The sequence below is a fragment of the Microtus oregoni genome, unplaced genomic scaffold, assembly GCF_018167655.1.
Source record: "Microtus oregoni isolate MIOR12 unplaced genomic scaffold, Mior012 000052F_ref0000163, whole genome shotgun sequence".
NCBI classification, from domain to species: domain Eukaryota; kingdom Metazoa; phylum Chordata; class Mammalia; order Rodentia; family Cricetidae; genus Microtus; species Microtus oregoni.
Window position 1 is genome coordinate 2,323,518 of NW_024543828.1, and position 17,401 is coordinate 2,340,918.

General features: G+C 37.7%; 1 protein-coding gene and 1 non-coding gene across 2 annotated transcripts; one reads left to right on the forward strand and one right to left on the reverse strand.

The window, feature by feature from the left end:
* Positions 1-718: 718 nt before the first annotated feature.
* On the reverse strand, positions 719-825 carry LOC121437572. The gene has a single exon (XR_005972977.1). It is a non-coding gene; the product is annotated as a U6 spliceosomal RNA (small nuclear RNA).
* Positions 826-7,693: 6,868 nt separating this feature from the next.
* Positions 7,694-8,196, forward strand: LOC121437538 (40S ribosomal protein S24-like). The gene has a single exon (XM_041637410.1). The coding sequence runs from the start codon at positions 7,731-7,733 to the stop codon at positions 8,130-8,132; it is 402 nt and encodes a 133-aa protein (XP_041493344.1). The 5' UTR covers positions 7,694-7,730; the 3' UTR covers positions 8,133-8,196.
* The last annotated feature ends 9,205 nt before the right edge of the window (positions 8,197-17,401 follow it).

The window sequence follows — 17,401 nt, forward strand, 5'->3', positions numbered from 1 at the left end:
TCATCTATTGAGTTTTGTTTTGCTACCTAGTATGTGATCACTTTTTGATAAAGTTCCATGAGGTGCTGAGAATGAGGTACATTCTTTTCTGTTTGGATGGAATGTTCTAAAGATGTCTGTTAAGTCCATTTGTCATAACATCTGTTAGTTCTCTTTTTTCTCTGTTAAATTTTTGTCTGACAGACCTGTCCAGTGGTGAAAGTGGAGTGCTGAAGTCTCCCACTATTAAAGTGTGGAGTTTAATGTGTGATTTAAGCTTTAGATATGTTTTCTTTTTTTCAGATGAGGTTGCCCTTGTATTAGAGGCATAGATGTTCAGTATTGAGATTTCTTTTTGATGGATTTTTCCTTTGACTAATATCAAATGCCCTTCTTTGTCTCTTTTGATTGATTTTAGTTTGAAGTCTATTTTTTTAGATATTAGGATAGCTATGCCTGCTTGTTTCTTATTTTCATTTGTTGGGATTTTTTTTCCAATCCTTTACTCTGAGGCAATATCTGTCTTTGAGATTGAGGTGTGTTTCTTGTATGCAGCAGAAGGATGGATCCTGTTTTTGTATCCAATCTGTTAGCATGTGTCTCTTTATAGGTCAGTTGAGTCCATTTATATTAAGGGATATTAATAACCAGTAATTGCTAGTTCCTGTTAAGTTTTCATTGCTGGTGATGTTATTTAGTATGTTTTTCCCTTTTTTGAGTTTTGTTGTTATGAGATCATAAAAATGTGGAACACTTCATGGATTTGCATGTCATCCTTGAGTAGGGGCCATGCTTATCTTATCTGAATTGCTCCAATTTTAGTATATGTGCTGCCAAAACATGCACCAATGTTTGAGTTTTTATTTAGTCCCCTAATTTCTCTTCCTAAATGTTATTCCTCATGAAGTAGGAAATGGAGTTATTGCATAGTAAAAAAAAATTGAGATGATACCATTTTAATCAAGTGACTATATTTAACAATATCTCATACTAATGAATCAACATTATGCATCACTTTATTCTTATAATATTTCAATCAAAACTGAATAATGAGTACAATCAGGAAACCATAGAAAAGCTCATAATGAAGAACACTGCAGCAATATCTTGCTCTATAAAAGTATTTGTTAAAAATTATGTAGATAAAAATCAGAGAAAGACCTAAAACTACTGTGAACTTGAATTAACTGGAATAACATATCACAATAGTGTGGTCTCTGGTTCTGGATTAGATACTTTCACTAAAAGATGTTATTGAGACAAGTGGTGAATCTTTAAATATTTCTTTAGGTATATAGGTATATAAAGGGTATATAGAACTTTGAAAATATAATTTTATTTAGGTTTGACTTTTTCTCAAAATGCAAAGTTTTGAAAGATGCTAAAGTAATAGAATAAATAATTCCACAAGAAGCTGTTTAATTGTATTACGCTCAGGTATCACTTTTGAATACTCACCATGTACAAGTTTGTATGCTACTTATAGTGATATGTAAATATATGCATGCATTAATGTATATGTATAATATATAAACACATATGCACCATTATGTAAACATATATCTATCTATATACATATATATGATATATATATACATATATATATATATTGCTATTTTTCTGGGAGTATTTGTCTAATATGTCTTATGCAAGAGTGATCATATAAGTATACTTTTCCCAGAACACTGAGTTTGGTGGTGCTTCAGGTCTAATATCTGGATGACTATCCAGCAGAAATTTAAGACTAGAAAATTAGAAGGCAATTATTCTTATTCAAAGCTAGTCTAAATAATTTAGCGAAGTTGATTGACTTTATTTATGTATTTGTGAGGGGTGGTTTCCAGGACACAGGATTACAGTAGACACTGGGTAGGAAATTTTAGCTCTAGGCTGGAACTTTATGATTCATATTTCCTGAACAGACCTTTTTATTCATTTTGACTATCTGAAGCTTGTTGATCAAGGCACATAGAAAAGCTTTTCTTCAGAAGACAGATTTGAGGAGGTTGGGAGGAAAAATGGAAAATGACATATGAATACAATGGCCCATAAAGGAATGAAGAACAGTAACTTTTAATAACATTATCTGTAATATTTCACTGGTTGAGGAAAATCTAGACCCAAACAGAGTATGAATGAAATCTAAGGAGAATCAAAACTGAGCTGTGGTTATAGAAAGCATATCAATAGTCTTTAAGCATTCACAGGAAATTTTTTGGATTATGGAACTATATTGTGTCTTGACAGTGATGGTGATTAGATAATATGTGTCAAGCACACTAAACTGCTAATCCAAAAAAAAAAATGAGTGAATTTTATTTTATGTAAATTACGTGCCAGTTAAGTTTGTTGAAGAAAGAGAAATAACAGAGGATGTGTCATAATAAGACAAAAACTAAAAATAGTCTACATAAGCAATCACAAATTTAGAATTTCAAATTAGAATACCATTCATTCAATTCTTACTACACACAAGACATCACGATAATCACAATAATGGCAATCATTTAATATTCATTGAATATTTATGTTAAATGCGTAACATGATTTCTTCTTTCAAATATTATTTACTAAGGTAGGTGAGAGATTATGTTATAGAAAGAGGGCATACAGTAGGCTTCTATTTCTACAATGTTTAAAGCCTGATGGCAAGAGACAGCTTGTCAATGAAAAGGCAATAACATTATTTTTTAATTTGACTTCAAAGCTAGGACATATGTATATATGCAGATAACCTTGACCAGGTTGGCTGGTCAGAGAGGTTCTAGGATTCACTAGATTCTGCCCACAACAATGGCATTATGAGCATGCAAATCTATACTAGGATTTATTGACAGAAGGTAGAGATTCACCTAGGTCCCCATTTTGCACAAAAAATGGTCTTACTGAGCTATCACCCTAGCCTCAGTTCTAGCTACTTTCTTTTCTTTCTTGTTTTTTGGTACTTGGCTTCAAACAGTCCTGATGTAGGAGGGTCTTCTGTTTTGTGTTGATTTCATTGGTTAATAAAGAAACGCCTTGAACTTTTGATAGGCCAGCCCTTAGGTGGATCGAGTAGACAGAACAGAATGCTGGGAGGATGAAGGCAGTGAGACAGATGCCATGGGGCCAGCCACCAGGTCAGACATGCTGAATCTTTCCCGGTAAGCCACCAACTTGTGGTGTTACACAGATTATTAGAAATGGGTTAAGCAAGATATGAGAGTTAGCCAAGAAGAGGCTAGATATAATGGGCCAGGCAGTCTTTAAAAAAATACAATTTGTGTGTTGTTATTTCAGGTGTAAAGCTAGCCATGCAGGAGACAGGCAGGATGAAAAGCAGGCGAGCCCGCAGCCTCATCTACACAGTCCTACTTATGTCTTCACATCTTTATAAATCTTTGGCTCTGTCCTCTGAATAACACATACTCATCAGCTTTTAATCAAAGTGTACTTTGTACAATAGCTACTATGCATACTTATTTTCCCTCACATGCCAAGGGAATAATTTTCACTAAATAGAGTAAAAATATGCAGGCATTCTGCAAGAGAAAAGTATTCTGGATTTTACAACATCTGGCAACTTTCAAATTGATATGTATTTATTATTTTTTATGGCATAGGTAGCATGTCAGGCTCTGAATTATAGAGCTGAATGTAATCAAACACTTACTTGCTCTTGACAGAGCCCATCAAGTGATGAGTATTTAAAGTGAACATCACAACTATTTCCACCCTGATGCTACCATACTATTTTTAACCATTGAAGGAACAATCTCTCAGAGCTCTCTTTTTCTTCACATTCTAATTATTTGTTGTAGACATGACTACTCCTGTGATGTATTTGTTCCATTTAGCATCCGTGTGTGTAAGCTGCATGCATCTTCTGAGATCATTTGGTTAAAGTAGCTCAATATGTGGTTCATGGAATAAGAGTTGATCTGATTGTTCACTGTCCACACTATGCCATGTGTACTGTAAGACTAAATGTTTATGTATTTTAAAGTGTTTTGACATTAATAATACCCATATTCAGGGATTCAGTGCTTTTAGATGTATCAGTCTATGATATGCTGGGGTAAAATTCTTGCACTATGGATAGTCTGAGCAGTATGATTATTCTCATGAGAGAAAAATTTTGAGTGTCAAATTACTTGCTCATGACTCCTTATTCTTGGCTCAGACCTTTTTCTAATGTACTCAAAATAGTTCTCTGAAATCATCAGAGATAGAATGTTATATAAATACTAAATGCTGGTATTCATGGCTACCATTCATAAAATATCATCTATATATCAAACACTGAATGAGATTGTGCATAACACCTTTACATTGTATTTGATATTATTTTGCAGATTGGGAAATTGAAGCTCAGATAAATAAATCATCCTTCTACAATATCAGATAGAGGTAAGTGCTGGAAGCAGCATTAAAATACATTTTTGTATGTGAAATTACACATGCATCATTTCAGTGTTTCCTTGAGCCATTCTATCATATAGATACTATTTATTCATTGCACAGTTAGAAAAACTAAAACTCAAAGAATTTAAATGAATTACCTGAAACCATATATTTATTGATTAATAGAGCTTGATTTAATTTGTCTTTTGGTTTTAAACTTCATATTTTCCCACTATGCTGCACTGCTTTAAAATGCTCCAGTGAGAAATGTGAGCAAAATAATAGAATATTGTTCTCTTGGTATCGAGGCATATCAGTTTCATGGGAAAGGTCACAAAACTGGGAGAGCTCGGAAGTCTAATATGGGACTTATGCCAAGCTCTAAGTCTTGTCTTGTTGGCACATACTTAGATTTGCCATATATCAGTGTGTCACCAGTGTGGGCTATAGCTCATTTTGTCTATTTAACTCCCTTTCTGTAGCCAAGTTTCAACGGGATTTCTGAAGGATGTTTTGCACTCTCTCATTCTAGGCAGAAGCCAATGATCTTTCCTTTTCTTTGAATTACTTTTTTTCCTAATCCAAATGATACAATCTTTATTCATAATTCAAATTATAGTTTAAGTTTTACATCTTTATATGGTAAACTCTAGGCAATTCTAAGTAAGTCAGCTCTCATCATTATGCAACTTCACAAGACACTAAAATTCTCCATAGCATTCCATATAATTGTAAAGAATTGATTGTATAATTCCTCATTTTACTTTCTCTTAGGAAGTAAGCTTTGGGAAAGCAGAACCTTTGTCCCGCTTTACTCTTGCATCTCCAGTTCCTAACCCAAAGCCAGGCATATAAGACATTCCATCCATACTTTTATTTTTTACAAAAAAATACATTCATAGATGCAAAATTATGTTTTCTTATCCAACCAGTCCTGCACTCTGTTAGATCAATGTTTCCTAATCTTTCCTGCTAAAAAGAGTGTTTTAAATATAGGATATCATGGTGGCCTAGTATAGGCAGAGACTGTTTGCTCCTTCCCAGCCATCCAGATCTGAAATAATCACACAGAATCTACATTAATTATACACTGTTTGGCCAATAGCTTAGGATTCTTATGAACTAACTCTTACATCTTAAATGAACCCACTTATATTATTCTGCATTTTACCATGTGGCTCATGATTTACTGCTAAGGTCCTGGCAGGCAGGCATTTTTCTCTTTTGGTGGCTACATGGCACATGGCAGCTCGCTGACTCTGCTTTCTTTCTTTCTCTATATCTGCTTGGAATTTCCATTTTGTTCTATTCTATTCTATCATAGGTCAAAAGCAGATTATTTATTAACTAATGGTAATTAAACATATTCGCAGCATACCGAGGGAATTTCATATCAGTCTAGGTCTGTCCAGAAATTTCTGTTTTTTAAACTGGCACATTAAGTAATTCTTTGGCTAGGAAACTTTGGGAAATGCTCATCATAAGCAGTTGTATCTTCTAGAGGTATAGTATTTGAAACTGAATTCTGTAATCATAATCTAGATAATCCTGGTCTTAATCCTAGTATTGTATTATTAACTATTGAAATATTTTATATTGGAGAAAATGCTATAAGCAATTCTGAACTCACATTTCTGATCAAAGAGCCCCCTGCTCAGTTGTTTGTTATAGATTAGCACTGATGTAAGAATGAACATTTAGATAACATCACCCAGCTCAGCCTGTTTGGGCGCTGGGGCCGAATTGTGAGGGCAGCCGGGCAGGCGAGAGTTCCTTTGTCTCAGTAGCCTGCCTGCAGCAAGCAAGGTAGGCGCTTTGTTTACAAGCTACCCAACCAGCACGGAGATCTGATTTCGGCACCAGGAGAGCCATCACCAGGGTGAGTGAGTTTCGGAACCTTGGCAGCAGCCTGGGACACGGAACTCAGACTTCATTACCCCCCCTATACTTCCCAGTCTTCCTGCAGGGGCTATACTCCCTGGATACTGCCTCTCTCTTCCTATCCCACCCAGCATGCATCCAGAACCCCCCCTTCTGCCTCCCTCCCCTCTTCAGGCACATAAAATCACCCAGATCAGCCTGTTTGAGCACTGGGGCCGAATCGTGAGGGCAACTGGGCAGGTGGTAGTTCTTTTGTCTCAATAGCCTGCCTGCAGGAAGGAAGGTAGGCGCTTTGGTTACGAGCTACCAGCACGGAGATCTGCTATAGGCACCAGGAGAGCCATCACTGGGGAATGCCATCACTGGGAAGGTTCATCAGTGGGCAAGGAGACCTGATCGTATAAAAGAAGATCCATAGGGGACCATTCGGAGGAAGAGATGGGCAGGCGCCAAGGCAAGAATTCACCCAACAATCTAAAAATCAACATGAAACCACCAAAACCCAGCAACCTCACAACAGGAGGACCTGAACACCATAATCAAGAAGTAGAAAAAATTGACTTTATGAAAGGGATAGACGCCATTAAACAGCATGTAAAAAATGCCCTTATAGAAATGCATGAGAAGTATAACAGAAAGTTTGAAGAATTGAATAAATCTGTGAATGATATCCTAGGAAACCAAGGAAAAACAATCAAACAGATAATGGAAACAGTTCAAGACTTGAAAACTGAAATAGAGGGAAGGAAAAAAACACAAACAGAGGGCCAGCTGGACATGGAAAATCTAGGTAAATGAATAGAGACTTCAGAAACAAGCATAACCAACAGAATACAAGAGGTAGAAGAAAGAATCTCAGATTCTGAAGATACCATAGAGAAAATAATCACACTGATCAAAGAAAACAGTGAGTCCAACAAACTCTCATCACAAACATTCAGGAAATCTGGGACACAATAAAAAGACCAAACCTAAGAATAATAGGAGTAGAAGAAGGAGAAGAAGTGCAGCTCAAAGGTTCAGAAAATATATTTAATAAAATTATAGAAGGAAACTTTCTCAACCTAAAGAAAGATATTCCTATGAAGGTTCAAGAAGCATACAGAACACCGAATAGGCTGGAAAAAAAAAAAAAACATCTCCTCCCCATATAATAATCAAAACGCAAAGCATTCAGAATAAAGAAAGAATATTAAGAGCTACCAAGGAAAAAGGTAAAAGGAAAAAGGAAAAAGGATGTGCACCTTCCTAGGTATGGACGGAGGGGGGAGGGTGTAGGACCTTGGACTTTCCACAGGGTATGAACCCTGACTGCTCTTTGGGCTGGAGAGGGAGGGGGAGGGGAGTGGGAAGAAGGGGAGGGGAGTGGGAGGAGGGGGAGGGAAATGGGAGGCTGGGAGGAGGCGGAAATTTTTTTCAATAAAAATAAAATTAAAATAATATTTCTTGCTCTTTTCCTGCTTTAGCAGCTCGGCGCGGCCGTCATCATGAATGACACAGTAACGATCCGGACCAGGAAGTTCATGACCAACCGTCTGCTTCAAAGAAAACAGATGGTTATTGATGACCTTCACCCTGGGAAGGCAACAGTACCAAAGACAGAGATTCGGGAGAAGTTAGCCAAAATGTACAAAACCACACCAGATGTCATCTTTGTATTTGGATTCAGAACTCATTTTGGTGGTGGGAAAACAACTGGCTTTGGCATGATCTATGATTCTCTCAATTATGCAAAGAAGAATGAACCCAAACACAGACTTGCAAGACATGGCCTTTATGAGAAGAAAAAGACCTCCCGAAAACAGCGAAAGGAACGCAAGAACAGAATGAAGAAGGTTAGGGAGACTGCGAAGGCCAATGTTGGTGCTGGCAAAAAGCCAAAGGAGTAGATCCACGGTGACTTGATCTGCTGTGGTTTGCGGACAATTTCCCAGAGGACAAATAAACTAAAAAGCTTATGTGTCTGAAGTCTGCCGTTTATTGGGTATTAGAAGCATCAGGTGGCTGGGCTAGAGAGATGGCTCAGTTTAAGAGCACTGACTGCCAAAGATCCTGAGTTCAATTCCCAGCAACCACATGGTGGCTCACAGCCATCTATAATGCGATCTGGTGCCCTCTACTGGTGTGCAGGCAGAACACTGCGTACATAATAAATTTTTTTTTTGAAAGAAAAAAAAAATAATATTTCTTTAGATGCCTTGACAACATGCAAGTTTGACGTTCATTTTTAACATCCATATTTCAAGTAACTATACTCACAGAAATGAACTTGTTGAGGTTTCCATTGAAAAACTCTAAAAGCCCCCCTCAACTCTATGACATTTTTCCTAAAACCTTACACTCACTCTATCTTGGAAAAGGGACAGTTGCCCCCCCCCCCATACTGGACTGCTTATCGTCCTGTGTCCTTGTAAGTAATCACATGCTTGACTGCTCATCCCCCTGTGTCCATGAGAATAATCTTCAAACGTAACTCCCTTTTGGGAATTGAGGCAAATACAAACCACAGATGTTGACTCAGTTCCTGATGTATTGATTTAGTCACGGAACCAAAGGTCAGGATGGACTACAGATGCTCTACCTTATCACCTGACCATGCAACTATTCTCCTGCCCTGGAATAGACCAATCACTACTAGTAACCCTTTGAATAAGCCAATCCAACTAGTTGGAAAACAACCTACAGGTCTCCCCCCCCCCACCGTGTCTGTGGCTGCTTGCTTTAAAAGATGGACTGTAACAGCTATCATTGTCCTTCATACCCCGAACCTGAAGGACCCTGTCATGACAGAATAAAAATCCTCTTGCTTTTGCATCAGTTTGTGGTTATGTGAATGGTGTCTGGAGCAACCCTTCCCTGATGTTTGGACTTCTAGTCCAACACCATCTGATCTCGCAGACTAAGCTGTTAACCATTGTATTAAAATTACTTGATAATGCCTTTATTTCCGACTGATTCCTGAGTGTGAGCGTTAAAATTTAAACTGTGAATAAAATGTAAATACTCTGAAAAAAAAGAATGAATATTTACCTATACATTGGCATAACAGATTTTTATTTTCTGACCCAAATCAAACTTTTCCACTTTTACTTTTTTCATGTCTACTGCTTCATGTACCCTTAACTATCTCCAATTCTTATGCACTTCAAATCTGTGATTTTAGTTTTGATATGTTTATGTATAAAGCATCATTCTCTATTTCTTCAGATAATGCTTTATAGATGCAGTTCAATGTCATTTGTAGCATTCTGAACTCTGCTTTCTCATGGTTTAGCTTCATGTTACAAAAGTAACTTTTGACTCTTATATTTGCTTTGTATTATCACAGATTTTTAGGCTATAACCTTGAAGGTTAGATCCATATTCACTTTCATACCCAATTAGTTTTTTACTCCCTGTAAACACCCTCAAAATCATGCACTTACTTACACACATTTTGCTCTCAGAAAAAAAAAGATATTAGTTTAGAGTTTATCTCCAGTGGATATGATACACTGTTAAGAAAATAGCGACAACCAGATCAATACTTTCTCAGCTATTATTCTCTTTCTACTTTCAAACACATCCAGGTCCTCATCTCTTCTATCTTCTTTTTTTTCCTAGAATAATCACGTACACAATTCTTAATTCCCAAAGGATTTTCCCCAAAAAGTTTTTCAATATCTTAGTGAATGTATAAATTAATAAAGATAATCAAAGTTTTTCTGTGATAAAAGAAAAGAAAAAAACCTACAAACAAAAAAAAACCAGTGCCCTAGCACATGTAAGCTTTCTTTGTAAAGATTCATTTTATTTCTATTCAACATATATTTAGCAGGGGCTTCTGCTACTTTGAATCATTCCTGGTCCCAGAGTAATTTAGATTTTATCTTAACATGTGCTTCCAAGTTCACTAAGGCAAAAGAGGGAAAGAACAATGAATTACAAATTGATTTTTCAGAGCTCCCACTTCGAATGGACATATATGCACATTATTTTTTTTTTTACCATAACTCATTTTCACAAACAATTCATTTTTTTTTTTGGCCAAAGAAAATCACATGGTAATTCTTAATTTAAGAATAAGTAAGGAAGACTTCGACCACACCGCCCTCTTTCTGCACATAACATCACCCAGCCCAGCCTGTCTGGGCACTGGGTCCGAATCCTCAGGGCACCCAAGTGGGCGGGAGTCTCTTGGTTTCTATGGCCCGCCTGCACCAAGCAGGGTAGGCGCTTTGTTTGCGACCTGCCCACCAGCACAGAGGCCTGATCTCTCGGCGCCAGGAAACCCAGCGTTGGGGAGACCCAGCATTGGGGAGACCCAGCGTTGGGGAGAGCCAGCATTAGGTAGGCAAGGAGACCTGATCCGGTAAAGAAAATCCATAAGGGAGTATTTGGAAGAAGAAATGGGTAGATGCCAAGGCAAGAATTCGCCTAACAAGCTGAAAAGCAACATGAAGCCAGCAGAAACCAGGCACCTCACAACGGGAGGACATGAACACCTTAATCAAGAAGAAGTAGAAAAGATTGACTTCATGAAAGTGATTGACGCCCTTAAACAGCATGTAAAAAACGCCCTTATAGAAATGGATGAGAAATATAACAGAAAGTTTGAAGAATTGAATAAATCTGTGAATGATACCCTAGAAAACCAAGGAAAAACAATCAAACAGATAATGGAAACGGAGCAAGACTTGAAAACTGAAATGGAGGCAAAGAAGAAAACACAAACAGAGGGCCGGCTGGACATGGAAAATTTAAGTAAACAAACAGAGTCTACAGAAACAAGCATAACCAACAGAATACAAGAGTTAGAATAAAGAATTTCAGATTCTGAAGATACCATAGAGAAAATAAACACTCTGATCAAAGAAAACAGCAAGTCCAACAAACTCTCATCACAAAATATTCAGGAAATATGGGACACAATAAAAAGACCAAACCTAAGAATAATAGGAGTAGAAGAAGGAGAAGAAGTGCAGCTCAATGGTCCAGAAAATATATTTAATAAAATTATAGAAGAAAACTTTCCCAACCTAAAGAAAGATATACCTATGAAGGTTCAAGAAGCATACAGAACACCGAATAGGCTGGATCAAAAAAGGACATCCCCTCGCCATATAATTATCAAAACACAAAGCATACAGAATAAGGAAAGAATATTAAGAGCTGCAAAGGAAAAAGGCCAAGTTACTTATAAAGGTAAACCTATCAGACTTACACCTGACTTCTCCATGGAAACCATGAAAGCCAGAAGTTCCTGGATAGATGTACTTCAGAAACTAAGAGACCATGGATGCAAGCCCAGATTACTATACCCAGCCAAGCTTTTGTTCACTATAAATGGAGAAAATAAAATTTTCCAGGATAAAAACAAATTTAAACAATACGCAGCCACAAATCCAGCCTTACAGAAAGTAACAGAAGGAAAATCACTAACCAAGGAGTCGAACAATGACCACAATAACTCAGACATCTAGAGACCCTTCAACAACACAAATCAAAGAAGGGAAACACATAAACTCTATGAATAAAAAAATGACCAGAGTTAACAACCACTGGTCATTAATATCACTTAATGTCAATGGACTCAAGTCACCTATTAAAAGGCACGGATTAAGAGATTGGATACGAAAACAGGATCCAACGTTCTGCTGTTTACAAGAAACACACCTCAACCACAAAGACAGGCATCTACTCAGAGTAAAGGGCTGGGAAAAGGCTTATCAAGCAAATGGACCTAAGAAACAATCAGGTGTGACCATACTAATCTCTAACAAAGTTGACTTCAAACTTAAACCAATCAGAAGAGATGGAGAGGGACATTTTATACTCATAACAGGAACAATTCATCAGGATGAAGTCTCAATCCTGAATATCTACGCCCCGAATATAAAAGCACCAATGTACATAAAAGAAACATTGCTAAAACTCAAGGCAGCCATCAAACCGCACACACTAATAGTAGGAGATTTCAACACTCCTCTCTCACCAATGGACAGGTCAATCAGACAGAAACCTAACAGAGAAATAAGAGAATTAATGGAGGTAATGAAGCAAATGGACTTAACAGACATCTATAGAACATTCCACCCAAATAGGAAAGAATATACCTTCTTCTCTGCAGCTCATGAAACCATCTCAAAAATCGACCACATACTCGGTAAGAAAGCAAACATCCACAGTTACAAAATAATATTAGTAAAAACCTGTGTCTTATCAGATCACCACGGATTAAAGTTAGAATTCAACAACAATGCTACCCTAAGAAAGCCTACTAATTTATGGAAACTGAACAGTCAACTACTGAACCACACCTGGATTCAGGAAGAAATTAAGAAAAAAATTCAAGTCTTCCTGGAATTCAATGAAAATAAAGAAACAACATGCTTACACTTATGGGACACTATGAAAGCAGTCCTAAGAGGAAAGTTCATAGCACTAAGTGCCCACTTAAAGAAAACAGAGAAAGCTCACATTGGAGACTTAACAGCCCAACTGAAAGCTCTAGAAAAAAAAAAGAAGCAGACTCACCTAGGAGGAGTAGAAGATTGGAAATAATCAAACTGAGGGCTGAAATCAACAAAATAGAAACACAGAAAACAATCCAAAGAATCAATGAAACAAAAAGCTGGTTCCTGGATAAAATCAACAAGATTGATAAACCCCTATCCAAACTAATCAAACGGCAGAGAGAGAATTTGCAACTTAATAAGATCAGAAATGAAAAGGGGGACATAACCACAGACACAGAGGAAATTCAGAGGATCATTAGATCTTACTACAAAAGCCTATATGCCACAAAATAGGAAAATGTAAATGAAATGGACACTTTATAGATAAGTACCATATACCAAAGTTAAACCAGGACCAGGTGAACAATCTAAATAGACGTGTTAGTCGCGAAGAATTAGAAGAGGTTATCAAAAACCTCCCTACCAAAAAAAGCCCAGGACCAGATGGTTTCAATGCGGAATTCTACCAAAACTTCCAAGAAGGCCTAATACCTATACTCCTTAATGTATTTCACAATATAGAAACAGAAGAGGCATTGCCAAATTCCTTTTATGAAGCTATAGTTACTCTGATACCAAAACCACACAAAGACTCAACCAAGAAAGAAAATTATAGACCAATCTCATTCATGAACATCGATGCAAAAATCCTCAACAAAATACTGGCAAACCAAATCCAAGAACACATTAGGAAAATTATCCATTATGATAAAGTAGGCTTCATTCCTGAGATGCAGGGTTGGTTCAACATACGAAAATCTATCAATGTAATCCAGAATATAAATAAACTGAAAGAAAAAAACCATATGATCATTTCATTAGATGCTGAAAAATCATTTGACAAAATTCAACACCCTTTATGATAAAAGTATTGGAGAGATTAGGGATACAAGGGTCATACCTAAATATAATAAAAGTTATATACAGCAAGCCGACAGCTAACATTAAATTAAATGGAGAGAAACTTAAAGCCATCCCACTAAACTCAGGAACACGACAAGGATGTCCACTCTCGTCATACCTCTTCAATATAGTACTTGAAGTTCTAGCAATAGCAATAAGACAACATAAGGGGATCAAGGGGATTCGAATTGGAAAGGAAGAAGTTAAACTTTTGTTATTTGCAGATGATATGATAGTGTACATAAGCGACCCCCAGAACTCCACCAAAGAACTTTTACAGCTGATAAACACCTTTAGTAATGTGGCAGGATACAAGATCAACTCCAAAAAATCAGTCGCCCTCTTATACACAAAGGATATGGAAACAGAGAGGGAAATCAGAGAAGCTTCACCTTTCACGATAGCCACAAACAGCATAAAATATCTTGGGGTAACTCTAACCAAGGAAGTGAAAGATCTTTTTGACAAGAACTTTAAGGCAATGAAGAAACAAATTGAGGAGTATACCAGAAAATGTAAGGACCTCCCTTGCTCTTGGATTGGGAGGATCAACATAGTACAAATGGCAATTCTACCAAAGGCAATTTATAGATTCAATGCAATCCCCATCAAGGTCCCATCAAAATTCTTCACAGATCTTGAGAGGACAATAATCAACTTTATATGGAGAAACAGAAAACCCAGGATAGCCAAAACAATCCTATACAATAAAGGATTGTCTGGAGGCATTACCATCCCTCACTTCAACCTCTATTACAGAGCTACAGTGATGAGAACAGTGTGGCACTGCCATAAAAACAGAGAAGTCGACCAATGGAATCGTATAGAAGACCCGAATTTTAACCCACAAACCTATGAACACCTCATTTTTGATAAAGGAGCCAAAAGTATACAATGGAAGAAAGAAAGCATCTTTAACAAATGGTGCTGGCACAACTGGATGTCAACCTGTAGAAGAATGAAAATAGACCCATATCTATCACCATGCACAAAACTCAAGTCCAAATGGATTAAAGACCTCACTATCAGTCAGAACACATTGAACCAGATAGAGGAGAAAGTGGGAAGTACCCTACAGGAGATGGGCACAGGAGATCGCTTCCTATGTGTAACCCCAACAGCACAGACTTTAAGGGCAACATTGAATAAATGGGACCTACTAAAACTGAGAAGCTTCCGTAAAGCAAAGGACACTGTCACTAAGATAAAAAGGCAACCTACAGACTGGGAGAAGATCTTCACCAACCCCGCAACAGACAAAGGTCCGATCTCCAAAATATATAGAGAACTCAGGAAACTAGACTTTAAAATGCTAATTAACCCAATTAAAAAATGGGGCACTGAACTGAACAGAGAATTCTCCGCAGAGGAAGTTCAAATGGCCAAAAGACACTTAAGGTCATGCTCAACCTCCTTAGCAATCAGGGAAATGCAAATCAAAACAACTTTGAGATATCATCTTACACCTGTCAGAATGGCTAAAATCAAAAACTCCAATGATAGCCTTTGCTGGAGAGGCTGTGGAGGAAGGGGATCCGTCATCCATTGCTGGTGGGAATGCAAACTTGTGCAACCACTTTGTAAATCGGTGTTTCGGTTTCTCAGGAAATTCGGGATCAACTTACCCCTGGACCCAGTAATACCACTCCTGGGAATATACCCAAGAGATGCCCTATCATATGACAAGGGCATTTGTTCCACTATGTTCATAGCAGTGTTATTTGTAATAGCCAGAACCTGGAAACAACCTAGATGCCCTTCAATGGAAGAATGGATGAAGAAACTGTGGAATATATACACATTAGAGTACTATGCTGCGGTAAAAAACAATGACTTCTCAAATTTTCATGCAAATGGATGGAAATAGAAAACACTATCCTGAGTGAGGTAACCCAAACCCAAAAAGATGAATATGGGATGTACTCACTCATAATTGGTTTCTAGCCATATACAAGGGTCATAGAGTCTACAATTGGTGATCCCAAAGAAGCTAAGTAAGAAGGTGAACCAAAGGAAAAGCATATAGTTGTCCTCTTGGCTATGGGAAGTAGACAAAATTTCCCGGGAGAAAATTGAGATCTTGGGAGTGGGGTGGGATGGGGGTAAGGGGAGATGGGGAGAGAAAAGGGAGAAGGGGAGAATGGGGGGAACTTGGGGAAAAAAGGAGAATTGGGATAAAGGAAGGTTGGATAGGGGAGCACGGAAGCACAATTCTTAGTTAAGAGAGCCACCTTAGGGTTGGCATGAGACTAGAACCTTGAGTGGCTCCCAGATGCCCAGCCGAGGGCCCCAGTTAGTTCCTTGGGCAGCTGAGCATAGGGAACCTGAAATGACCCTATCCTATAGCAATACTGACGAATATCTTGCATATCATCATAGAACCTTCATCTGGTGATGGATGGAGACAGAGACAGAGACCCACACTGGAGTACTGGACTGAGCTCCCAACGTCCCAATGAGGAGCAGAAGGAGGGAAAATATGAGCAAAGAAGTCGGGACCACGAGGGGAGCACCCACCCACTGAGACAGTGGAGCTGATCTATTGGGAGTTCACCAAGTTCAGCCGGACTGTGACTGAAAAATCATGGGATAAAACTGGACTCTCTGAACATGGCGAACAATGAGGGCTGATGAGAACCCACCGACAATGGCACGGGGTTTTGAACCTACGCAATGTGCTGGCTTTGTGGGAGCCTAGCCAGTTTGGATGTTCACCTTCCTAGACATGGACGGAGGGGGAGGACCTAGGACTTACCACAGGGCAGGGAACCCTGACTGGTCTTTGGGCTGGATAGGGAGGAGGAGAGTAGTGGGGGGAGGGGGAGAAGGATGGGAGGAGGGGGAGAAGGGTGGGAGGAGGGGGAGGGAAATGGGAGCCTGGGAGGAGGAGGAAATTTGTTTTTTTTTCTCCTTTTCTCAAAAAAAGTTAAAAAAAAACACAAACAAAAAAAAAGAATAAGTAAGGAAGTATATTATATTTAAACATAGAGCCAGAATACTTGAAACCATCCCAAATGATTTACAAGTACATGGAGATAACATATTTCAGTGACACTAATTAGCTTGACTTTTATTAGCATCCTGTACTGGTTGAAAGTTTTAACAGTCTTTAATTTCTTTGGCTTACAGAGAGAATAAATACATCACAGAAAAAAATGTAGTTATCCATGCTCTGTGTGAATTTTTCTTCAGTATAAAGTACTGGCAGTTCCAAAGAACTAGGAAACCAAGAGAGTCAGAGAAAGATAAGTTTGGGAAATGTCAGTATCTGCTACTTTAGAGGACACTTAATTACACTTAATAATTTGCAGTTTAATGCTTGATGTTCCATGAAGACAACATCTGCTATCTTATAAAGTATATATAGAAAATAATAGATCCAAAGACATTTTTTGGAAGGTGAATTTAATGATCGTGAATCTGTGCTGATAAATCATCTTTTTGATATAGCATTCATTCCCTGAATCTATACAGATAAGTTTACCCAGATAAAACAATATCATTGAGCTTTTTCCACATTATTTGTCTCCCATGAAAGGAAGATAATACTTGCATTTGAAGCCTTTTTGAAATTTGAAAGGCCATGAAGTAAACAGAACATTGGGAAAGAGAAATTATATGGATGAATATTAGTGTAATTAAAAAAAGGTGTGCCATTGGAAAGAATGCTTTATTGTTTCCTTTTTTATTGCTATAATAGAATACCATGCCAAAAAAAAAACTTAAAGGAGTTTATTTTGGCTTATATTTAAGAGGGA

Coding starts and splice junctions, on each gene's coding strand:
- LOC121437538 (XM_041637410.1), top strand. CDS start 7,731: ATGAATGACACAGTAACGATCCGGACCAGGAAGTTCATGACCAACCGT.